Source organism: Myotis lucifugus, unplaced genomic scaffold (genome assembly GCF_000147115.1).
Source record: "Myotis lucifugus unplaced genomic scaffold, Myoluc2.0 scaffold_316, whole genome shotgun sequence".
Classification (NCBI taxonomy): Eukaryota; Metazoa; Chordata; class Mammalia; order Chiroptera; family Vespertilionidae; genus Myotis; species Myotis lucifugus.
In genome coordinates, this window is record NW_005871364.1 from 880177 (window position 1) to 898744 (window position 18568).

The following is an 18568-nucleotide window of genomic DNA, read 5'->3' on the forward strand; positions in this document are numbered from 1 at the left end:
GCATGCAGGCAGCCGGCTGGCGCAGGGCTGCGCGGCCCCTGCTCCGGGGCATGGCTGGAAGAGAATGCTTTCTCCTTTGCGAGGCTCGAGGCGGGCAAGGCAATGACGTCCTGGACAAGCGCAGTGTCAGCTCCTGTCCACTAGTGCCACCAAGGTGCCCTCGGGCCAGCGGTCCAGGCCGCACTCACACCACGGCGTTGTTCACGTCCACGCCCTTGTTGCTCTGCGAGGACGTCATGGGGTACTCCGCAACACTGGTGCCATTCTCCTCCTTTCTCAGGGGTTTCCTGGGAGCGGGCGGAGGGGCAGGGGCATCGAGGGAGGAGGAGGGACATCGTTAGTTATCAATGCCTGGGAGTTAGCATGCCCCACAGTTGGCCCGCCAGGCTGTGCTGGGTTAGCGTCCTTGGACTGCTGGGCTTTGGCGGGGGTGGGGGTGGTGGGGGGACAGGGGGGTGGAGGTGTGGGGAGGCGGGGGGACTCTGAGAAGGCTCTGGGCTGAGGTTCTGGACTCATAGTAGTACCTTCTAGTAATTCAAGTCTCCTCTCCTCTCTTGAGCGGCTCAGGAGGGGCTGCCCCAGTCCCAGGCCTGAGTGGCTACAGCTCCTGATCTAGGCCCCCCCCGCTCCCCCCTCCGTGCTGGGCAGCCCCATCCCACGCCACACGGCTGCCTCTTGGGTGGATCTGCAGCCCGTGGGGATGTAGCTCTGACACCTGTGTCCCCAGTAACGCCGGGGCCAAGCCTGAATGGCCTCCGCTGTGAGTTGTCTGAACCGAATGTTTACGGGCATCACTGAAAGCCAGGGCACGACGGCATCGCCTTCTCCAGTGTCCCCGAGCCTCCCCACACCTCGCCTGAGGAGGGCGCACACTTGGGGACTAGGTGATGCCTAAAGCCCCACGGGATCTGGGAGGTGGCTATGGCGGGCGGGGTTAGCAGGCCTGCTCAGAGGGCTCCCTGGGGTCAAATCTGTCAACTTCCTTTTCTCCTGCAGCGGAATCAGCTCACAAAACACTCAGAAACCCAAGTGCACTCAGCTGGGCACCGGGCCCAGCCACCGTGGCTTCCTCGAGAAAGTGAGGTGCTGGCCGACACTCCTCCCACGTGGCCACGCTTTGTTCACAGCGCTCTCAGCCACAGCTTTCCTTGTCCCTTCCCACAGTGATCCCGGAAGAAGCAAGGCCTGGAGTTTCGTTTCACTTCATGGGGAAACTGAGGCTTAGGGAGAGCTGTGACTTGCCCAAGGTCCCATGGCTGGTTTATGGTGGACCCGGACCACCACCCACTACTGCCAAGTCCTGGTCCAGCCGTGTTTCTGTTAAACCAGCATTCCCAGCAGGTGTCCCTCCCGCCCCCCGCCCCCGGCTCTGTGTCCCTGTGTCCAATCAGCGTGGGCGGGCTCCTCCTGGAGGTTCCAGGAGGTTCCAGAAGTCCTCAGAGGCCTCCAAGGAGCCCGGCTCATATTGCTTTACCCTAGAGCACATCCCATGTCCTGGGGTCTGAGAACCCCCATTTACGTGGGTAGATGCTCACAGACGTTTTCTGGAACCCCAGCTGGTAGGGCTCAGAAGAGGTGCCTTTTAGGCGATGGGCTCATGGAAATGACAGAGTCCGAGCGAACCTCTGTCCCTTCCTCCCTCCTCCATCCCACCCGCCTTTCCGAGGCCTCACGCAGGCCGGCTTGGCGGGTGGGCTGGGTTTGCAGCTCGGCGAGTTGGCACGGTCTGGAAGCGGGGCGGGGGTCCATGTTCCTACAGGGAGCTCCCGTGTCGCCCCGCTGCGAGGCCACTTGAGGGAGATCCCTAAACGTATCATCAGTATAGCGAGGGACGACGGACATCAGAGTCAGGATTCTAGCAAACATCTCTGGGCCCAACCCGCACTGCTGTTCTCCCTGACAAATACTCAGTCTTGGGCTGAGGAGTCTGCAGCGAGTCCCCCAGGGGAGATAAAGCTTCAGGCCTTGGAGAGGGGATGGGGAGAGGAAGAGGGTCTGGAATCCCTTGCACGTGGCAAAGCCTTGGACCCAGAGTTCCCACCCTCCTTAGAGGAGGTGGGAAGTCAGCAGAATTATTCTGCCGGGAGAAGAGGGGCTGTGGCCCGGACACCCTGTGCACCCCCGGTGGCTCAGAGGGCCTGGTGGGGGGCCAGCTTGGCAGCAGGGACACGGGGAACAGGCCAAGGGGGCAGCCCCAGGCCCTTCTCAATGGCTCAGCCAGCTCCCCAGGCCAGAAAGGACAAAGGGGGTCTGGGCAGGGGCTCCACCCAGCAAAAAGGGCACCTCTGGCAGGTGCAGCTCCCCCCGCCACCCCCCACCCCAGGGGCATCCTGGAGCCTGAGCATGTGAAGGAGAGAGCGGCTGCCCAGGCCCCTCGGAGAAGTGGGCTGGGTCTGCTCCCTCCTCCATGGGAGCTCAGCTATGACCACTCTGCTCCCCGCTCTGCCCCACCCCCTCCCGGAGGCTTTCTGGGACGCCCTGGAGCCCAGTGGACGCTGGAGTTGTTCCTATAGCAGGAGGAGGCTCTGCCTCCAAACCCCCATGTGTCCTTCCATGGGCAAGTCACTGAACCTCTTTATGCCTCAGTTTCCTGGTCTATAAAATGGGCACAATGACGGTGTCCGCTTCATAGGCTTGTTGGGAGGATTACCACGTTAATGTGTGTTAAGCTCTGAGAGGAGCCGCTGGCACACAGTAGGTCTCCATAAGTGTGTGTTAGCTGGGAAGGTGTCAGCATCGCTGCTCCTGTTGGTGGGGAGCAGCCAGCGGTCTCCTGTCTGCACAGCCTTCCTACCTAAGGTGTGCCCCGTGGGGCTCCACAGGTGCCTGAGACTTGCTAGACCCAGCCCGGCTCCGCGGTGCTGGGTGCCAGCCAGGGCTGCTCCCCACAAACCAGAGAAGGGCTCCTCCGCCCTGGTGCAGGCCCTTACACGGCCTGGCTCCTAAACCAAGAGAAAGGGCAGTGAGCTTTCCTTGGCCTCCTCACGTCAAAGGGCGGGTTCTCCCACGTTCCTGTGCCCCAGCCTGGAAAGCAGCAGCGCCCCACGTCGTCGTCTGCTTGGAGTGCTGAGCTGACAGCTCCGCCGCCAACTGCCAGCGGTCTGGGCCTCTGCAGAAGCTGCCTCCACCAGCATGGACCCGGGCGGGGGGGGGGGATGAGGGGGCAGGACCCAGGAGCCCCTCTTGGGCCCTGCTGACATCCACGTGACAGGTCCCACCCTCAGCCTGCTGCTCTGCTGGGGAAGCTGGCAGCAAAGAACAGCTCTGAGGAGCCTGGGAAGGGAGGGCTGCCCGGCTTGCTTGCTTCTGCCTCCCACCCCCACGGAAGGGCCTGTTAAATTAAAAGGTGGGAGTGGGCGCACAAGCCCTCACCGTTCTCTCTAACCATAAAGCCCCCTCAAGAGGCATGCACACACTCCTGACGCTGGGTGGGCCAAGCAACCCTATTTCCACCCCCCATTTCCTCTCCCCCATTACTCTGAGGTTCCCCCCTCCCCTTCATAGTATTCATGGTTTTTTAAAACCTCATTTATTACTATGCTGGTGTGCGTGTGTGTGTTTGTGCGTGTGTGTGTTTGTGTGTGCGTGTGTGTGTGTGTGTGTGTGTAATCTGCTTTCTCCATTGGGCTGTGGTGGGGAGTGGGAAGGGGCTCAGTCTCATTTATCTCTACATCTTGGTACCTCGTCTAGTCCCCAGCACACAGTAGGTCCTCAATAAATACCTGTGGACCAGCAATGACTCACTGAGAAGTCCTGGGGCGGTCAATGGTGCCAGATATCATCAAAGAGACCTGGGCGTTCAAACGTGCCCGTTCTACTGGAAGTGGCTCACCCACGAGAAGCCGGTGGGCACCAGAGCCCTGCAATCACGGGCGTGCCCAGCCACGCTCAGGCACACGCACCCGCACCGAGCTCGCTCACTCCCAGGGAGCAGCACGCTGGCTTATTGTCTGCAATTAACGGTCTGCAGGATCAGCCGTGTTGTGCAGCCTTTATTGTTCTTTCGGCCAACACCTTGTAAATCAGGAGGAAATGGCTGTCAAGTGGCTTAATGGCAATCGATGGCAGGAGGTGAAGGACCCGCGCCATGGGTGGCCAAAGGAGGCAAGGCCTCCTTCCTGAGCCTGGGGGCGGGTAGCTCTGGGAGCTCTTCTGGATGATGAGGGTCTTGGGTGGGGGGCGGAGGGGGGGGGGCGCTGGGTCTTATTCCCATGTCCCCAGGTCTTGCCCAGAGGAGAATGCGGATCACGGTGTTGGGGCCGAAAAGGGACTGTGATGCTTCCATGCACCATCGCCATCCAACCTGTGCCCCTGGATGCTGAGGGCTGCCTCTCCTGGGACCCCCTGCTCTTGGGTTTGCCAATGGGAGTCACCCTCAGGAGACCGGAGCGCCAGGGCAAGGTCGGGGCATTTCCTCCCCCTCCTTTCCTGTTTTGGGCTCTGTTGTTCCCCTGGCACCTTCCCTGGCCCTTGTCCTAGCTGTGCTAACCGCTCCACTGCTGCTGGTCTGGCCGCTTCACCAGCTTCCTTTGCTCCAAGGATCTTCGAGCCCCGCCCACACTCTGGAGGAAGCCCCGCACACCTCATCTGGAGGACACCCCGCCCACCTCATCTGGAGGAAGCCCCTGGAAGGGATCAACTGAGCCTTCTGGGGTGGGTTCCTTGTCTTTCCAGGCCTTTAACAGACCCTGGAACCAAGAGCTCAGAGCCTGCGGAATAAGACAGAGTGACAGGAGGCCTCTCCAGCTGTTCTGGGGGGAGGCGGGTGGCAGCCCCACAGGCCTTCCTGGGAGACCCCCAGCCCTGCTGAAGCCCAGCCTGCATGCTGCTGCCTGCACGGCCAGTCAGATATTCCCTTTACCCTCTTCCCTCGAAGCAGCACGTTTCTCAGAAGTTTGGGGCAGACAGCGAGGCAGTGACTCGGAGTGACTCTGGAAGAGCTGGGCTTTTTAAAAAGGTGCCGCTGCCTGTCTCCGGAGGGCAGGGGAGTGGGAACGGGTCCCTGATGGAGGTAGGGCCCCAATCCCTGGCAGTGCCCGGGGGGATCTTGCACACTCTTCCTCAAGAACCTTCAGTAGCTCCCAGTCCACCAAGTCCCAGGCAAGCTGCCCAGCTGGTGGGACCAACACCTTCCTGCCAGCTCTTGGCCCTCCAGCCTCACACCCCGGGTCACAGGGGCTTCCTGGCGCCTGGTGCCTGGTGCTTCTGCTCACACGGTGCCTCTGCCAGGAGTGCCTCCCCTGATCTGCTTCTCACAATCCTCATCCTAGGGCAGCAGGCTCTCAACTCAAATGTGCTATCACCCTGATCAGAGCTAACCGACTCCTCCGGGCCCACAGCAGGCTGCCAGGGACTTCCTGCAGCCCATTCCACCTGCCTCCCAACAGCCATTCTTGCACCCGCCCCCACCGCCCTGCAGCCAGGTGAGCCGCCCGTGGGCACAGGCCTGTCCTGTCTGTCTCTGTACCTGCACAGCCTGTGCATACAGTAGGCGCCCACCAGACACTGGGAATCGGGCTGACCTCGTGCCCTGGGAGACTCCAACACCTCCACCTTGACTCCTGAGGCCTGGTCTGTCCCTGAATTACAGGGTCCTGGGGCCTTTGTGTCCACCTGTTTTTCTGGCTTCAGACACACCCCATCACCCCCTTTTCCAGGCACCCTCGAGGAAGGGCAGGCAGGGAGAGCGAGGTCTGTTCTCAGCCCAACACCAGAGAGGGACTCAACAGTAACACTGACAGGGAGCTGCGGTCAGGGCTGCCTTCGGAATCACTGGTGCTGGGTGCAGATCCTGACTCCTCTGCTCCCGGGCTGTGCCTCCCTGGGCAGTTCCCTCACACCTCTGAGCCTCGGCTTCCTCCTCTGTGGAATGGGACGGATCGGGAGAAGATGCAGTGAGGCGACCTGAGAGACGGTTGGTGGAGCGATGAGCTCAGTGCTTGGCTGAGGTTACGCCCTTGTTATTTATCCATTTATCGACTTGGGGGAGGGCCTTGCAGCGTGAGTGTTGGGGACAGAAGGGGGTCTGGCTGGGAGGCAGGTGCCTGGACATGGCCTGCCCCTCGCGGAGCTGTGTCACCTGGGCCCAGGCCCCAGCAAACTCCCAGGCTGCTGGCTGGATGTGTCCCTTCACCCTGTGTGCCTTACTGTGCATTTGTTTAAGACTTTAACTTGATGTTTTACCCTTTCTGCTTTGAATTATTGAAGTGAGATCACATAGAACCGTTGATTAAAAGGGCAAAGTTAAATATTTTAGGTGTTATAATTGCTCTTCACGTAGCTCCTCGAACTTGGGGCCATAGGGCATTTAAAAAAGAACTTTCTTGGAAGTATATTGACCACCCCTATTGCCCTTTGGTGTTTTGAAACATTTCTCTTGGTCTTTTGATTCTGTCTTCCCCGCAAGGTCCCTGTGCTAGGCTAGGGAGGCCATTCTTTGGAAGTTTGATAAGACTTCCCAGTCTTACCAAGGGCAGAACTTCTGTGTTGTAACTCCAGGGGGCGCCATTCACACCATGGCCCACTGTGCCACACGTAGAGCCCAGGACACAGCCCAAACCTCCTCAGACCTCAACAACAGCCACACTGTGAAGCAAACCCCAACTAACTAGGTGCCACCCAACCTCTTCTGAAAGGCAGGATGAGATGGTGGTTAGAGAAATGACAGTGAGTGTTACTGAAGATAGTTTGCTGTTTGGATCCTTCATGACCCCACTGGAACACTCCTATTCATCCTTCAAAACCCGACTTAGGTGTGCCATTCACTGCAAACTTTCTCTGAGGCATCTCAACCTCCCTCTTCTCCCAAGAGAAGCATTTCTCCCTCCCTGTCATCCCACCTCTCTCTGAGACGACTGACACATGGAAGCTGGTGCAGCACTTTGTGAGCACTTACTGTATACCAGGCACAACAGGGACACACATGGTGCATACTATTTAAGCAGGCATCTCACCACTCCTCGGAACAGTACGAGGTTGTTATTCTTTCCCCCTATTTTACAGATAAGGACACTCAGGACCAGAGAGGTCAAGTGATTTCCTCCTGGTAACACAGCTTGAACGAGAGCCTGAATTTAAAACGGACTCCAAAACCCAGTCCCCACTCCAAACCAGCATGGTGCCTCCCATCAGTGGCTCCCCTGCCGACCCCGCGAGGATTATTTCCGTTCTCCGAGGCTTTGGGTGAGCCCCGACGGTAGGGCCTGCCATTTCAGGAAGGGTCGTTTCTATTGCACGGGGCCTGACTTATGATTGGTGCTCATCACATGCCTCCAAGCTGAACTCCCTAAAAATGGTGGGGGTATGAGGTGTGCAATCAGCGTTCAAATATTTCGGCAAACAAAAAGCTAAAAGGAAAAGGAAAGCAATGCAGCAAATATTAGCCAAATCTCGGTAACTGTTGAATCAGAGTGAAGGTAGATGCACGTTCCTGGCACGTTCTTTCTGCTTCTTAAATGCTTGACAATTTTTATAACGAAAAAACCCACAGTGGGGGTGGGTGGAGTAGCCCCCGAGCCCGGCTGGGGTGCCCTCAGGGATCCAAGCCAGTGGACACTCACCGCTTGATGGCTTTGTAGCAGATGATGACCAGCACAGTGAGGAACAGCAGGGAGGCACAGCATACCGCGATGACGATCACCAGCCCTGACCACCAGCTCTCCTCCGCGGGGCACGAGGTCGAGCTGGGAGCTGAAAGGGAGAGGGGCAGCCTGAGTCTCCCTGGACGAGCGGGGCCTGGCCCATCAGAGGTGCACCATCACGGTGCCACCAGGGTGGCCTCGCTGCCATCCATCACCCAGATGAGGCTCTCTGACCCATCCTGCCCTCCCCACCCCCAGCCGGCAGCAGGTGACATCATAGCTGGCCCCCAGCCAGGCGGCGTGATCCCAGCAGGGGTTAAGCACCACGCCCGCCCCGGCCATCCATCCTCCCTGGGCAGGAGCCAGCTGACAGCAGGGTCAGGTTTAATTTCCCATGAAAAATAACAGAACCTCTCATTCTCTCAGTTGAGGCATTAAATCCGCTTCCTCTGAGGGTGGGGGTGGGAGGCAGGGCTCATGGAGGACCCTGGCAGGAAGGAGAGAAAGGGAGGTTCATCAGCATCAGTTCTTTTCTTTAAATATATTGTTATTGATTTCAGAGAGGAAGGGAGAGGGAGAGAGAGATAGAAACCTCAATGATGAGAGAGAATCATTGATCAGCTGCCTCCTGCACGCCCTCCACTAGGGATGGAGCCGGCAACCCAGGCATGGGCCCTGACCTGCACCTGGGCATGTGCCCTGACCGGGAATCGAACCATGACCTCCTGGTTCATGGGTTGATGCTCAACCACTGAGTCACACTGGCTGGGCCATCAACATCAGTTCTGAAGCTAATTTCTGGAGAGGGGCAAGCTCTCTCCCTCCTTGGACTTGGTCCACGTGGTGGGTACGTGCGGCTGTTTCAGCTTGCACGGGGCGGCCGAGTCTGTCATTGACAAAGCATCTGACACTGGGGGCTGCAGGGCCCCCAGGTCACTACTCAATCCACGAGGTCCTCAAGGGGAGCCTGTCCTCCCCTCGGCCACTCGCACACTCGGGCCCCAGCACACGCGGTGCTGATGTGTGAGGAGCATTTCCCAGCTGGTCTGCGGGTCCTGCCTCCCACTCCCCTGGGACACCTGCGGCCCCGGAGCTTTGCTAACGCACTTGGTGGCAGAGGCTGTTTCCCAGGCCCCGTGGACAAAGGGGACTCTGGGGCTCAGAGAAGGGGGACCCTGGGCCCCGCGTCTCTCAGCCCTGCTCCCGGTACTGCCTCCAGGCACCACAAGGACAAGGGTTCTCGGAGGTTCCTCCAGGGGCCAAGTGCCCCCGTGACTGCCTCGGTGTCCCCAGCCCGAGTCCACTGAGGAGGCGGCGGCGTTGGGGGCAGGGCCCACAGCCTCCTCCCTCTCGCCCCACCCCCACACAGCGCCCATTGTCTCCCAGCACAAGGGCCCACTGAGGCCCTGCTGTCCATTCACGGGCACCGGGCGTCCTGGAGGAGGCCTGTGCCAGGGCCTCTCCCTCCCCCGTGGGCCGGCTCCTGGTGGGGCTCCCCGAGGTGCCAGGGTGTGGGCTGGGCTTTAATATACATATATATTTTTTATTGATTTTTTACAGAGAGGAAGGGAGAGGGATAGAGAGTTAGAAACATTGATGAGAGAGAAACATCGATCAGCTGCCTCCTGCACACCCCCTACTGGGGATGTGCCTGCAACCAAGGTACATGCCCTTGACCGGAATCGAACCTGGGACCCTTGAGTCCGCAGGCCGACGGTCTATCCACTGAGCCAAACTGGCTAGGGCAGTGGGCTGGGCTTTAAAGCCACAAGCACAGGAGCAGACATGGCACTTGGGGGACCGAGGCCCCTTCCAGGGAGGAAGAAGTCCCCTTTGGAACTGACCAGGGGAAAACTGAGCGTCCCCATCTCAGCTCGGGGGCGGGGCTCCACCCCTTCTCTGCCCGTGGGAATCTGGGTACAGCACAGAGACCCCCTCCTGCATAAGTCTTCCTGATTCCCGCCCAGGCCAGAGTGCCCGCTGAAGGCACGATCCCCTGCCCGCACTGAACAGAAAGACAGGGGGCAGCGCTCTGGGGTGTGGGGTGTGGGGTGTGGGGTGTGGGGTGTGGGGGGAGGTGCCTGCCTTTTCCAAAAGCCAGGAGCACCCCCTCTCCACCCTGCAGGAGGGAAGCAGGTTGAACACTGCAGTGTAAGTGGGGGTCCCTGGCCTTCAGTGGGGGGGAGGCAGGGTGTGCTTGGCCTGCTTTGGGGGCCACCTTCTCTTGCCCATGGTCCCCCTGGAAGTGGCGCACTGCCTCCAAACCTGGCGCAGGGGCCACTTCCTGCTGGCCAGCGGGGCTGCCGTGGCTGAGCCTCCGTCCCAGGCAGATGGAAACTGTTGCCTGTGAAAGCGCACGGGCCTTGGCCCGTCTCCGCAAGGGGCTCTGCCAGCAGGCAGCCCTAAGTGCGCCCCCAGCACCCACTGTCCTGGGGATCCAGAGGGCCGGACACAAGGCCGGCCAGCGGGACACCCTGTTGGCTTCACAGGGAGAGTCACCCAGGGCCCCTGGCCCCACCCCCACTGCAGTCCCATTGGCCCCAAACATCCCCCTGCCCTCGGCCTCTCCTCAGCCACTATCCCCGGCGGGTGTGCAGCATCCCTCACGCACCCACCTGTTCAGAAAGCATCCGTCAGTGAGCTGCGGTCCTCCCTGCCCCACCTCCCTCTCAGGCCCAGGCACCAGCGGGTGGGCATGCCCTGCTCCAGCGAGGCCACCAGAGGCCAAGTCCCGTGGCTGCGCTCTCTGACCCCTCTCCCCCTGCCCTTTCTCTCCGCCCACCCCTTTCCCAATGCCAGGCCTGCCCTGGTCCCCCAGTTATCACTGTCCCCGCCCCTCCTCCTGGGGCACCTCCCCCGCTTAGCACAGCGGCTATCCACACTGGCTTTGAATCGGGACCTACAGCTAAATTCCAGATTCTGACCCTCGAAAACCATCTCATCTTTCAGATTTCATCTCAGTTCCCCCCACAGTGAGTGGGGAAAGCATCAGAGCCTCCTCCATGGGCTGGTGCGGGATGGAACAGGCCGGCCAGGGAGCTCCCGCAGCAGACAGCCTCAGCCCTCACAGTGCACCCATCACCCCGAGCACCGGTCACCCTGCACACTGGTCACCCTGAGCATCCATCACCCTGAGCACCGGTCACCTGAGCACCCGTCACCCTGAGCACCGGTCACCTGAGCACCCGTCACCCTGCATACCAGTCACCCCGAGCACTGGTCACCCTGCACACTGGTCACCATGAGCACTGGTCACCCTGCACACTGGTCACCCGAGCACCGGTCACTCTGCACACTGGTCACCCTGCATACCAGTCACCCCGAGCACTGGTCACCCTGCACACTGGTCACCATGAGCACCGGTCACCCTGCACACTGGTCACCACGAGCACCCATCACCCCGAGCACCGGGAAGCCTGGGGGAGAAGGAGGTGACACTAGGGCCCAGCAGCCCATGGGAAGGTCCGCTGGGTTGGCCTGGGCGAGCGGGGAAGGAAGGGGGGCACAGGCAGCTGGCGCCCCGAGCTTCTCTGCTCCCCCGGCTGGTGCCCGGGGCCTCCCTCCTGAAGCGGCTCCGGGTCCTCGCATCTGTGACTCCAGCCCGGGGCCCGAGCTCCCGGGACACTCACTCCTCTGCTTTATGTACTTCTGCCCGGCGTCCTGGGCACGGAGCCCAGCGCGGTGGCCGGGTGGCTGCTCGTCACCAGGACTCTGTCTCAGCCCGGCTCCTGGCGGGGCATGAAACAGCCCCTGCATTATTAACAACCGTCTCCTCCTCCCTGTGCCCAATTAGGAAGGGAATTTATGAATTGGGTTGCAGTCTCTAGGGCAGGGCAGCCACGGCTGTGCCCGATGCCAGGGAGAGAGGTGGGTGGAGGCCGGGCAGAGGCGAGACCGGCAGGCCTGCCAGGTGGAATTAATGCCGCGTCTGGTGGCGACTGCAGGACACGCCTCCCCTTGTTCACGGCCCCGCAGCCCTCTGTGGGCTCCTCAAGGCCAGGACCCAGCACTGCTCTCCTGGTGGCTGCAGGCGCCCTGCCTCAGTGCCTCGCCCGGGGACCCTCCCCCCATCTGCCACCTGTTCCCCCCAGGACTCACTGCTGCCCAGAGGCCCGAGCTCACCGGCCGTAGAGCAGCACAGGCAGCGCTGGGTGCCCCTCGGGAAAGCTCTGGGTGACCTCAGCGCTCCCTCATTGCCCTGACTCGTCCTCATTCAGTGCTAATCCATCCACTCACTCAGCACACGCCTGGTAGGAGCCCACTACGTGCCATGTGCTGGGCCAGGTTCCGGGGACATGACAGTTGACAAAGCAGACAGGGACCCTGCCCTGGTGACGCTTACAGTCTGTGGGGACCGACACGGAGTCAGTAGCCACTGGAAAACGCTCGCTGTGATTCCTGCCTCGGCGGACACTGACCTGTGCGCGTGCTTAGGCACAAAACGGGACAGGACAACACAACAGAATAACGCCCCAACGCGGAAGCCAGCAGGAGCGGACTGAGAGCAGTGAGCCCATCTTTGCTTGTGAGAGCAAGCACCGGGCACCTGGCTGGCGCTGGGTCCCCATCTCCCCCTCCAGGGGGCGCTTCACAGCGGATGGGGCCTCAGGACCACCCAGTCCCGTGGGATCTACTCTGTCTAAACAGCCGTAACCATTGTGAGGAGGGGTCAGGATGGCCCAGCCCAGTGCCAACGGGCCAAATCCAGTCCTCTTGTTGTAAATAAAGTTTTATTGCAACAAAAACATACCATGTGTTTGCCTATTGTCATGGATGCTTTCTGACTACAGAGCCGAGTAGAGTAGCTGCAATGGAGACTGGATGGCCTGCAAAACCTAAAGTATTTACTTTTACAGGAAAAGTATGTCTACCTCTACCTAACCAGGGTGGTCTTTACTGGAGATTCTTAGATAAGATTAAGCAAGTACAGTGGGGCCTTGACTTACGAGTTTAATTCGTTCCGTGACCGAGCTCGTAACTCAAATTACTCGTATGTTAAATCAGAAAGTGAACGAGTGAGACACGTGATGCTGGGCTGATGTTGTGGCATTCACTGTGACGTTCGCTGCGCCAACTAGCGGTGGGGTATCTGAAGCTGGCTCGTAACCCGAATTTTAGCTTGCAACTCAAAGCAAAAAATCAGCCGAGAGATGGCTCATATCTCGAAAAACTCGTTAGTCGGGACACTCATAAGTCAAGGCCCCATTGTAGTCTGAAACGACATCCCAGATTTTTACTTTGCAAGTGAATGCTCCACTCCAGTTGGGGGCGTGCAAGGAGGGAGGCCGATCAATGATTCTCTCTCATCATTGATGTTTCTGGTCTCTCTCTCCCTCTCCCTTCCTTTCTGAAAATCAATAAAAATATATTGCCCTAACCGGTTTGGCTCAGTGGATAGAGCGTTGGCCTGCGGACTGAAAGGTCCCAGGTTCGATTCCAGTCAAGGGCATGTACCTTGGTTGTGGGCACATCCCCAGTGGGAGGTGTGCAGGAGGCAGCTGATCGATGTTTCTCTCTCATCGATGTTTCTAGCTCTCTATCCCTCTCCCTTCCTCCCTGTAAAAAATCAATAAAAAAAAAAATATATATATATATATAGAAATGATAGCTCATCAGTCCGAGGCTGACACATTCTCTGGAAGGCTGGTGGGGAGCATCTACCCTGTAATGTGTCAGCTGTCCTCCTGGGGCCCTGCTGGGTTTGTCCTGGCCAGTGCAGCTCAGTTGGCTGAGCTTCGTCCCAGGTACCCAGAGGTCGCCCAGGTTGTGAGCTTGAATCCCGGTGGGGGGCGTGTGGGAGGCAGCCGATCCATGTTTCTCTCATCGATGTTTCTCCCTTTCTCTCCCTCTCCTGTTCTCTCTCTCTCTCAAAACTCAAAGCATTTAAAGAAAAGAAGATGGGGTTGCCACTATAACTGTCTTCCAAAGGCAGGTCTGGGCCCTCGAGTAGAGTGATGGGATCTGGGCAGATTTAGGGCGGACCCCCAGGAACTGCCCACGCTGCCACACAGTCCTGTAACGCAGCAGGCTGATGCCCAGGGCAGGGCCAGCCGCCACCTGGGTGCCAGGTTCTAAGACTCTGGCTCCTAATCTGATGACAGGCTCACCCTCGGTGTCGGCAGCTCGGCGCCATTCCTCCTCTGGCGGTTCCAAGCCACGGGCCCCCTCCCTCCCACCGTCCCCTCTGGTGCTTCTGGGGCTGTTTTGCTTGTTGGTGTTCAGACGTCAGCTGCTGCAGCGCTGGCGGTGGGTGCAGGTGACAAGGTGGAAGCTGCCTCCCACCTACCTGGGTGCGGGGGGCGTACAGCTACACCCCACTCTCCTGGGGGCCCTTCTTTGGAAGGCTGTCCCGGGGCTGCTGGGGCGCCCAAACAAAGCAGAGAGAATTCACACCCCCAGAACCCGGAGTCCTTAACCAGTGACCGCCAGGTGCCAGGTGCGCCTGTGGAGCCTCCTGCCGCTGGTGGGTGATGTCGGGAAGAAGTAAATGAACCTGCAGCGTCCCCTCCAGAGCAGGCTCAGGCCCAGGCCCAGGCCTTTGGCAGACGGGGCCTGAGGTAAGGCTCCCACTGGCCGCCTCCCTTGTCCCCCCTGGAAACATGTCCTTTAAAATCCTCTCCATCTCTGAGGACAGGCTCCAGCCAGGAACCTTAGAAAGGAGGTCACGAGGCGCTGGAAGATCCTGGCCTGGCTTCCAAGGAGATGAAATTACAGCCCACAGGACCCACGGAGCTCTCTGTGTCCTGATGCCCTGCACTGCTTCCCTGGGCAGAGCCTGTGTCCTGTGGGAAAGGCCCTGTGGGGTGGAGCTGAGCGTGACTGAGGCCGGGTTGTGACCATGGAGGGATGGAGACACAGCTGAGAAAACCACGGCCGCTCAGTTCGTTCAAAACAAAAAAGAAAGGAGCCTGACACGTCAGTGGCTTTGGAGCAAAGCCATCGTCTTGAGGAGCAAAAAGCAACCAGCCCCACACGGATGGCCCACGACGGCACTCGGCTGTGGTGGCCACTAGCCCCATGTGACCACGTGCATGTGAAATATTTAAAACAGTTAAATGGGAAGTCCAGGTCCTCGGCTGCACTAGCCCCTATTTTAAGGGCTCAGTAGCCACATGCAGCCAACGGCTGCCACGCCGGGCGGCACGGATATAGGCCATCGGTGTCACACAGCGAGGCTACTGACGGCGCTGGTCCAGGCCGAGGGGAGGGGACACGTCCACTTTCCTTCCCCAAAAGGCAGCCGAGGGTAGACTTAGCCCCCAGGCGGCAAAATGAGAGCCACTTATATGCCCACAGTGCTGTTTTCAAAGCACCTTCCCCTTCGATTTTAAATGTTATTCTCATATCCCCTCTTCCCGGGACAGACCAGGCAGGAATTACTGGTACCGTCTTATAGGCGAGGACTCTGAGGGTCCCTAAGGGCCAAAGAGGCAAAGTCACAGAGCTGCTCGGAGAGGGACAGACCGATGGGATCCGAGCTGAGCTGTGAGGTTTCAGCCGCCAGGACAGAAAGGGAGGGGGAGGGAGAGGGAAGGGTTCACTGGGGGACCCAACCACTCAGGTCTCTGCTGAGCTGGGGTATTTCCAATGCCCACTCTTGCCATGCACACTCACTTTTTTAAAAATTGTTTTCAGTGAGGAAGTTAGAGGGAGAGAGAGAGAGAAACATCAATGATGAGAGAGAATCATTGATCAGCTGCCTCCTGCATGCCCTACACTGGGGATTGAGCCCGAAACCCTGGCATGTGCCCTGACCAGAAATTGAACCCACTGTGACCTCCAGGTTCGTAGGTCGATGCTCAACCACTGAGCCACGCCGGCCGGGCAACGCACTCACTCTTTTAATAGCCACACAGCCTCCTGAGTGGACACGTGTGACCTCAAAAGTGGTCACTTTGCCTTTGAGATAATAACAGCGCAGAAGGCTGCTCTGTGGCTCCATCCTCTGTGATGGACAGTTGTACCACAGGCATGAAACGGGGCCAGCCCGTGCCCCACAAGAACGCTGCTTCCACTTCCCATGGGCAACTTCTGTCCGAAGGATGCGCATGCTGAGACTGGGCAACCGGCCCCGGCCTGGGAACTTCCTTTTCTTTCTGGACAAGCAGCTCAGTCTCAAGATCGAGGCCACACAACCTGGCTCTGGCATTGCACTGGAGACCCTTCGAACTTCTGCAAGCTCTTCATGAATCTGGGCCTCAAACACCCCTCGGCCAAGCGGGGTCGTGACCTCGGCCTAGAGCAGGCTTCCTCAGCCTCGGCCCTGTTGACATTTTGGGTCGGATCATTCTTTGCTTGGGGGTGTCCTGGGCATCCCCAGCCTCTGCCCATTAGGTGCCTGGAGCACCCCGCCCAACTGTGACGACCAAATGTTCCCTGGGGAACAGAATCTCCTGGTTGAAAACCAGGGGCCGGGAGCGGTCCAGGCCCTTCCCTGGCTCCTCCACTTGGTGCAGAGACAGAGGCCTCCAAGCCGGGCACGGCCAACAGCGCGGACCTGGCTTGGCCTCCCAGAGGGCACCACACCATCCCCAGCGGATGGAAGGAGGGAAGCTTGATGGCCTTCCAGCTGGAACCTAAGCCTCCAAGCCAACTGCCTCCACGGTGACCCCTGGCTCCTCAGAGGCCGCACAGCGGAACTGGCTGTGCCCGTGGCCAAGAAGAGGAGAATGCATTGTATTGCCAGGCACCCATAATTCCCTCTGCCAATGCAGGGGACAATGGGCCTCTGCCACCCACAGTCCGGCTCATTCTAAATATGACAACAAGGAGCCCATTCACGCCGGAGGGGCAGGGGACAGGCCAGCGTCCCTTCCAGGAAACGGGGGCCTTGGCCTCCTCTGATTGCTGGCAACGGGGACACAGAAACCGGGGAGCGAGGAGCAGGCGTGGCTCAGATTGCCTTGTTCTTCTCTGGTGGGAGGAAGGACAGAAACCAAGGGGCGCCCCCCACCCCTGACCCACCCGGCAGAGCTTCACCATCTCTCCCAGGCGAAGGCCCAACGATAGAGGCTCTTCTCAAGCCTCCTGGATGCGCCACGGCCGGGGTGGAACCTGAAACCCGGGCATGAGCCACACCTCTCGTGTCGGATGACACGCACCAACTGGGCCACCCGGCCGGGGCAAAACCCGATTTTTGACCACAGTGTGGGCTCCCCATTTTGACCACACTGGTTCCAACCCTTGTAGGGAGGGATCTATATAGAAGCTCAAGGGGCAGGGACAGAACTGCCAGAGCCAGTGGGATAACTCCCAAGGGGAAGGCAGATAAACTGTGCAATGTGTGTGTAAAGAAACAAAACAAGCAAGAAAGGAATTAGTCGTCTGACTCAACGGCTGCACCTCCGAGACAGCAGCCCTTAATAAACGTCCCCGCCGCCGTCTCCGGCTCCCGCTCCCGCAGTCTCTCCGGGAACCTGGGGGAAGGTCAGAGCGGTTAATCCCACGGGGCTTTATGTGGCCGCAGACAGCGACTGAGAGTTGAATAAGGAGATAAACTGCTTGGCTGGTCATAGGGCCGCATGCTCTCAGAGATGAAAACCCTTTGTGTATTTCTGCCCATGAGGGAATGCAGGGTTCCGCCCGAGGTGGGGCCCCCGGGAGAGGGGCTTGGCTCCCAGGCTGTGGCTTAGGGCTCTGGGGACCGACCCTCTGCACCGAGTCCTGCAAGCCTGCAAGTCTCTGAGGCGAGCTGGGCACTTCAGGGCACTGGGCTGGGTCCTGCTGGGAGCACAAGTTCAGTGGAAATGGGGGGAAGGGAGGGAATGAATGGAACAAAATGGGGAGAAACTCAGAGATACAGTTAAAAATCTCAAAAGCAGTGAGATAAAACTTGGTAGGTCTGCACAGCAATCGATTCTGCCAACATTTGGGCCAAGAGATTTCGAGCACGTTGTGCAGTATCTTGCTTGATGGAGGCTGTCCCCGCGTCTAAGAGGATGTGTAGCAGGTGTGTTGGTGCCCCCAGGTCACTGGGCAGCCAGAGCTGATGACTCACAGATGTGGCCACAGAGAGCTGCCCCCAGCCACAGGCTTCCTCATGGGCCAATGGGCTCCCAGGAAGCGCGATTCCAGCTGAAACCACACCCTGATCGGCTCCTTTGCTTTCCTGTCCTGCCCCCTCCCTCCCCTCTGGCCTCCTCCAGAGAACATTCCTTCAATAGTAACACACATCCGAACCCCGGCCTCAGGCTCTTCCTCTAGGGTAGCAGATCTAAGACCGGATGAGAGATGAAAATTTAAAAAACACACACACAAAAACAAAAACATGAAGTCTATAGAAGTACCTGACCACATGAGACTGTGTGTAAAAGTTCAAGTTTACACAGCAGCACTCAAAGCATAGAGAAGAACAGGAGCCCTGGTGATGGACGCAGAGAGCCCTGTCCTCCAGCCAATCAGAACGTCCACACAGGCACAACTGGAGTCCTGGGGTCCAATCAGCACATGAGAACTTACTGGCCAGGTGAGCTCTGCGGGCCGTACACAGGATGAAGCGGCCCCATTCTCTGCCCCGGGGGGGCCTGCCAGTGAGTGTGGTCATCAGAGACCACTGGACCCATTCGGCGATGCTGGCCACACCCCCGAGCACCTGGACCAGGCCTTGCACGTTCTGTGCCTCTGTTGGTAAATGGTGGATAAAAGAATGTGGACGAGCCCCACGCTCTCAGACAAGAGTGAAACAGTCATCGAAAGAGACAGGAACTGTCGCCCACAGCAGCAGGGCCCTCACTGAGGTTTCCAAAAATGGAAACACCCAACTTTCCTAGGGGCACCAGGCGGGACTGGACATCCGGCTGCTTGGAAACAAGAGCCTGTGGCTGCAGTTTCCCAGCAGGACCTGTTGTATTATGGGGAGGGGCTTCTTGGTGGAGAACTGTCCCTGGTATGACCTTGGTCACCCCTGGCCCCTGTACACTCAGTGCCACTAGCCCTCCCCGAGGCTCCTCCCTACACAAATAGTCCCTAAACAACACCTAAACATCACC

At 59.0% G+C, this 18568-nt stretch overlaps 1 protein-coding gene across 7 annotated transcripts in view; it reads right to left on the bottom strand.

Annotated features, from left to right (window-relative positions):
* PRIMA1 (proline rich membrane anchor 1) overlaps positions 1-18568 on the bottom strand; it is a 95342-nt gene that overhangs the window by 58632 nt on the left and 18142 nt on the right. For 4 of the 7 annotated variants that reach the window (XR_002832083.1, XM_023764089.1, XM_023764090.1 and 1 more), the window contains exon 4: positions 7560-7689. Coding sequence is in view for 6 of the 7 variants with exons in the window: in XM_023764089.1 (XP_023619857.1) it covers positions 7560-7689 (130 nt within the window). In the remaining variant the exon portion in view is untranslated. Of the gene's footprint in view, positions 1-6; positions 288-2731; positions 2943-5232; positions 5863-7559; positions 7690-18568 lie in introns of those variants that run through there. The other 3 variants (XM_014465940.2, XM_023764091.1, XM_014465945.2) reach the window with 3 other exon arrangements.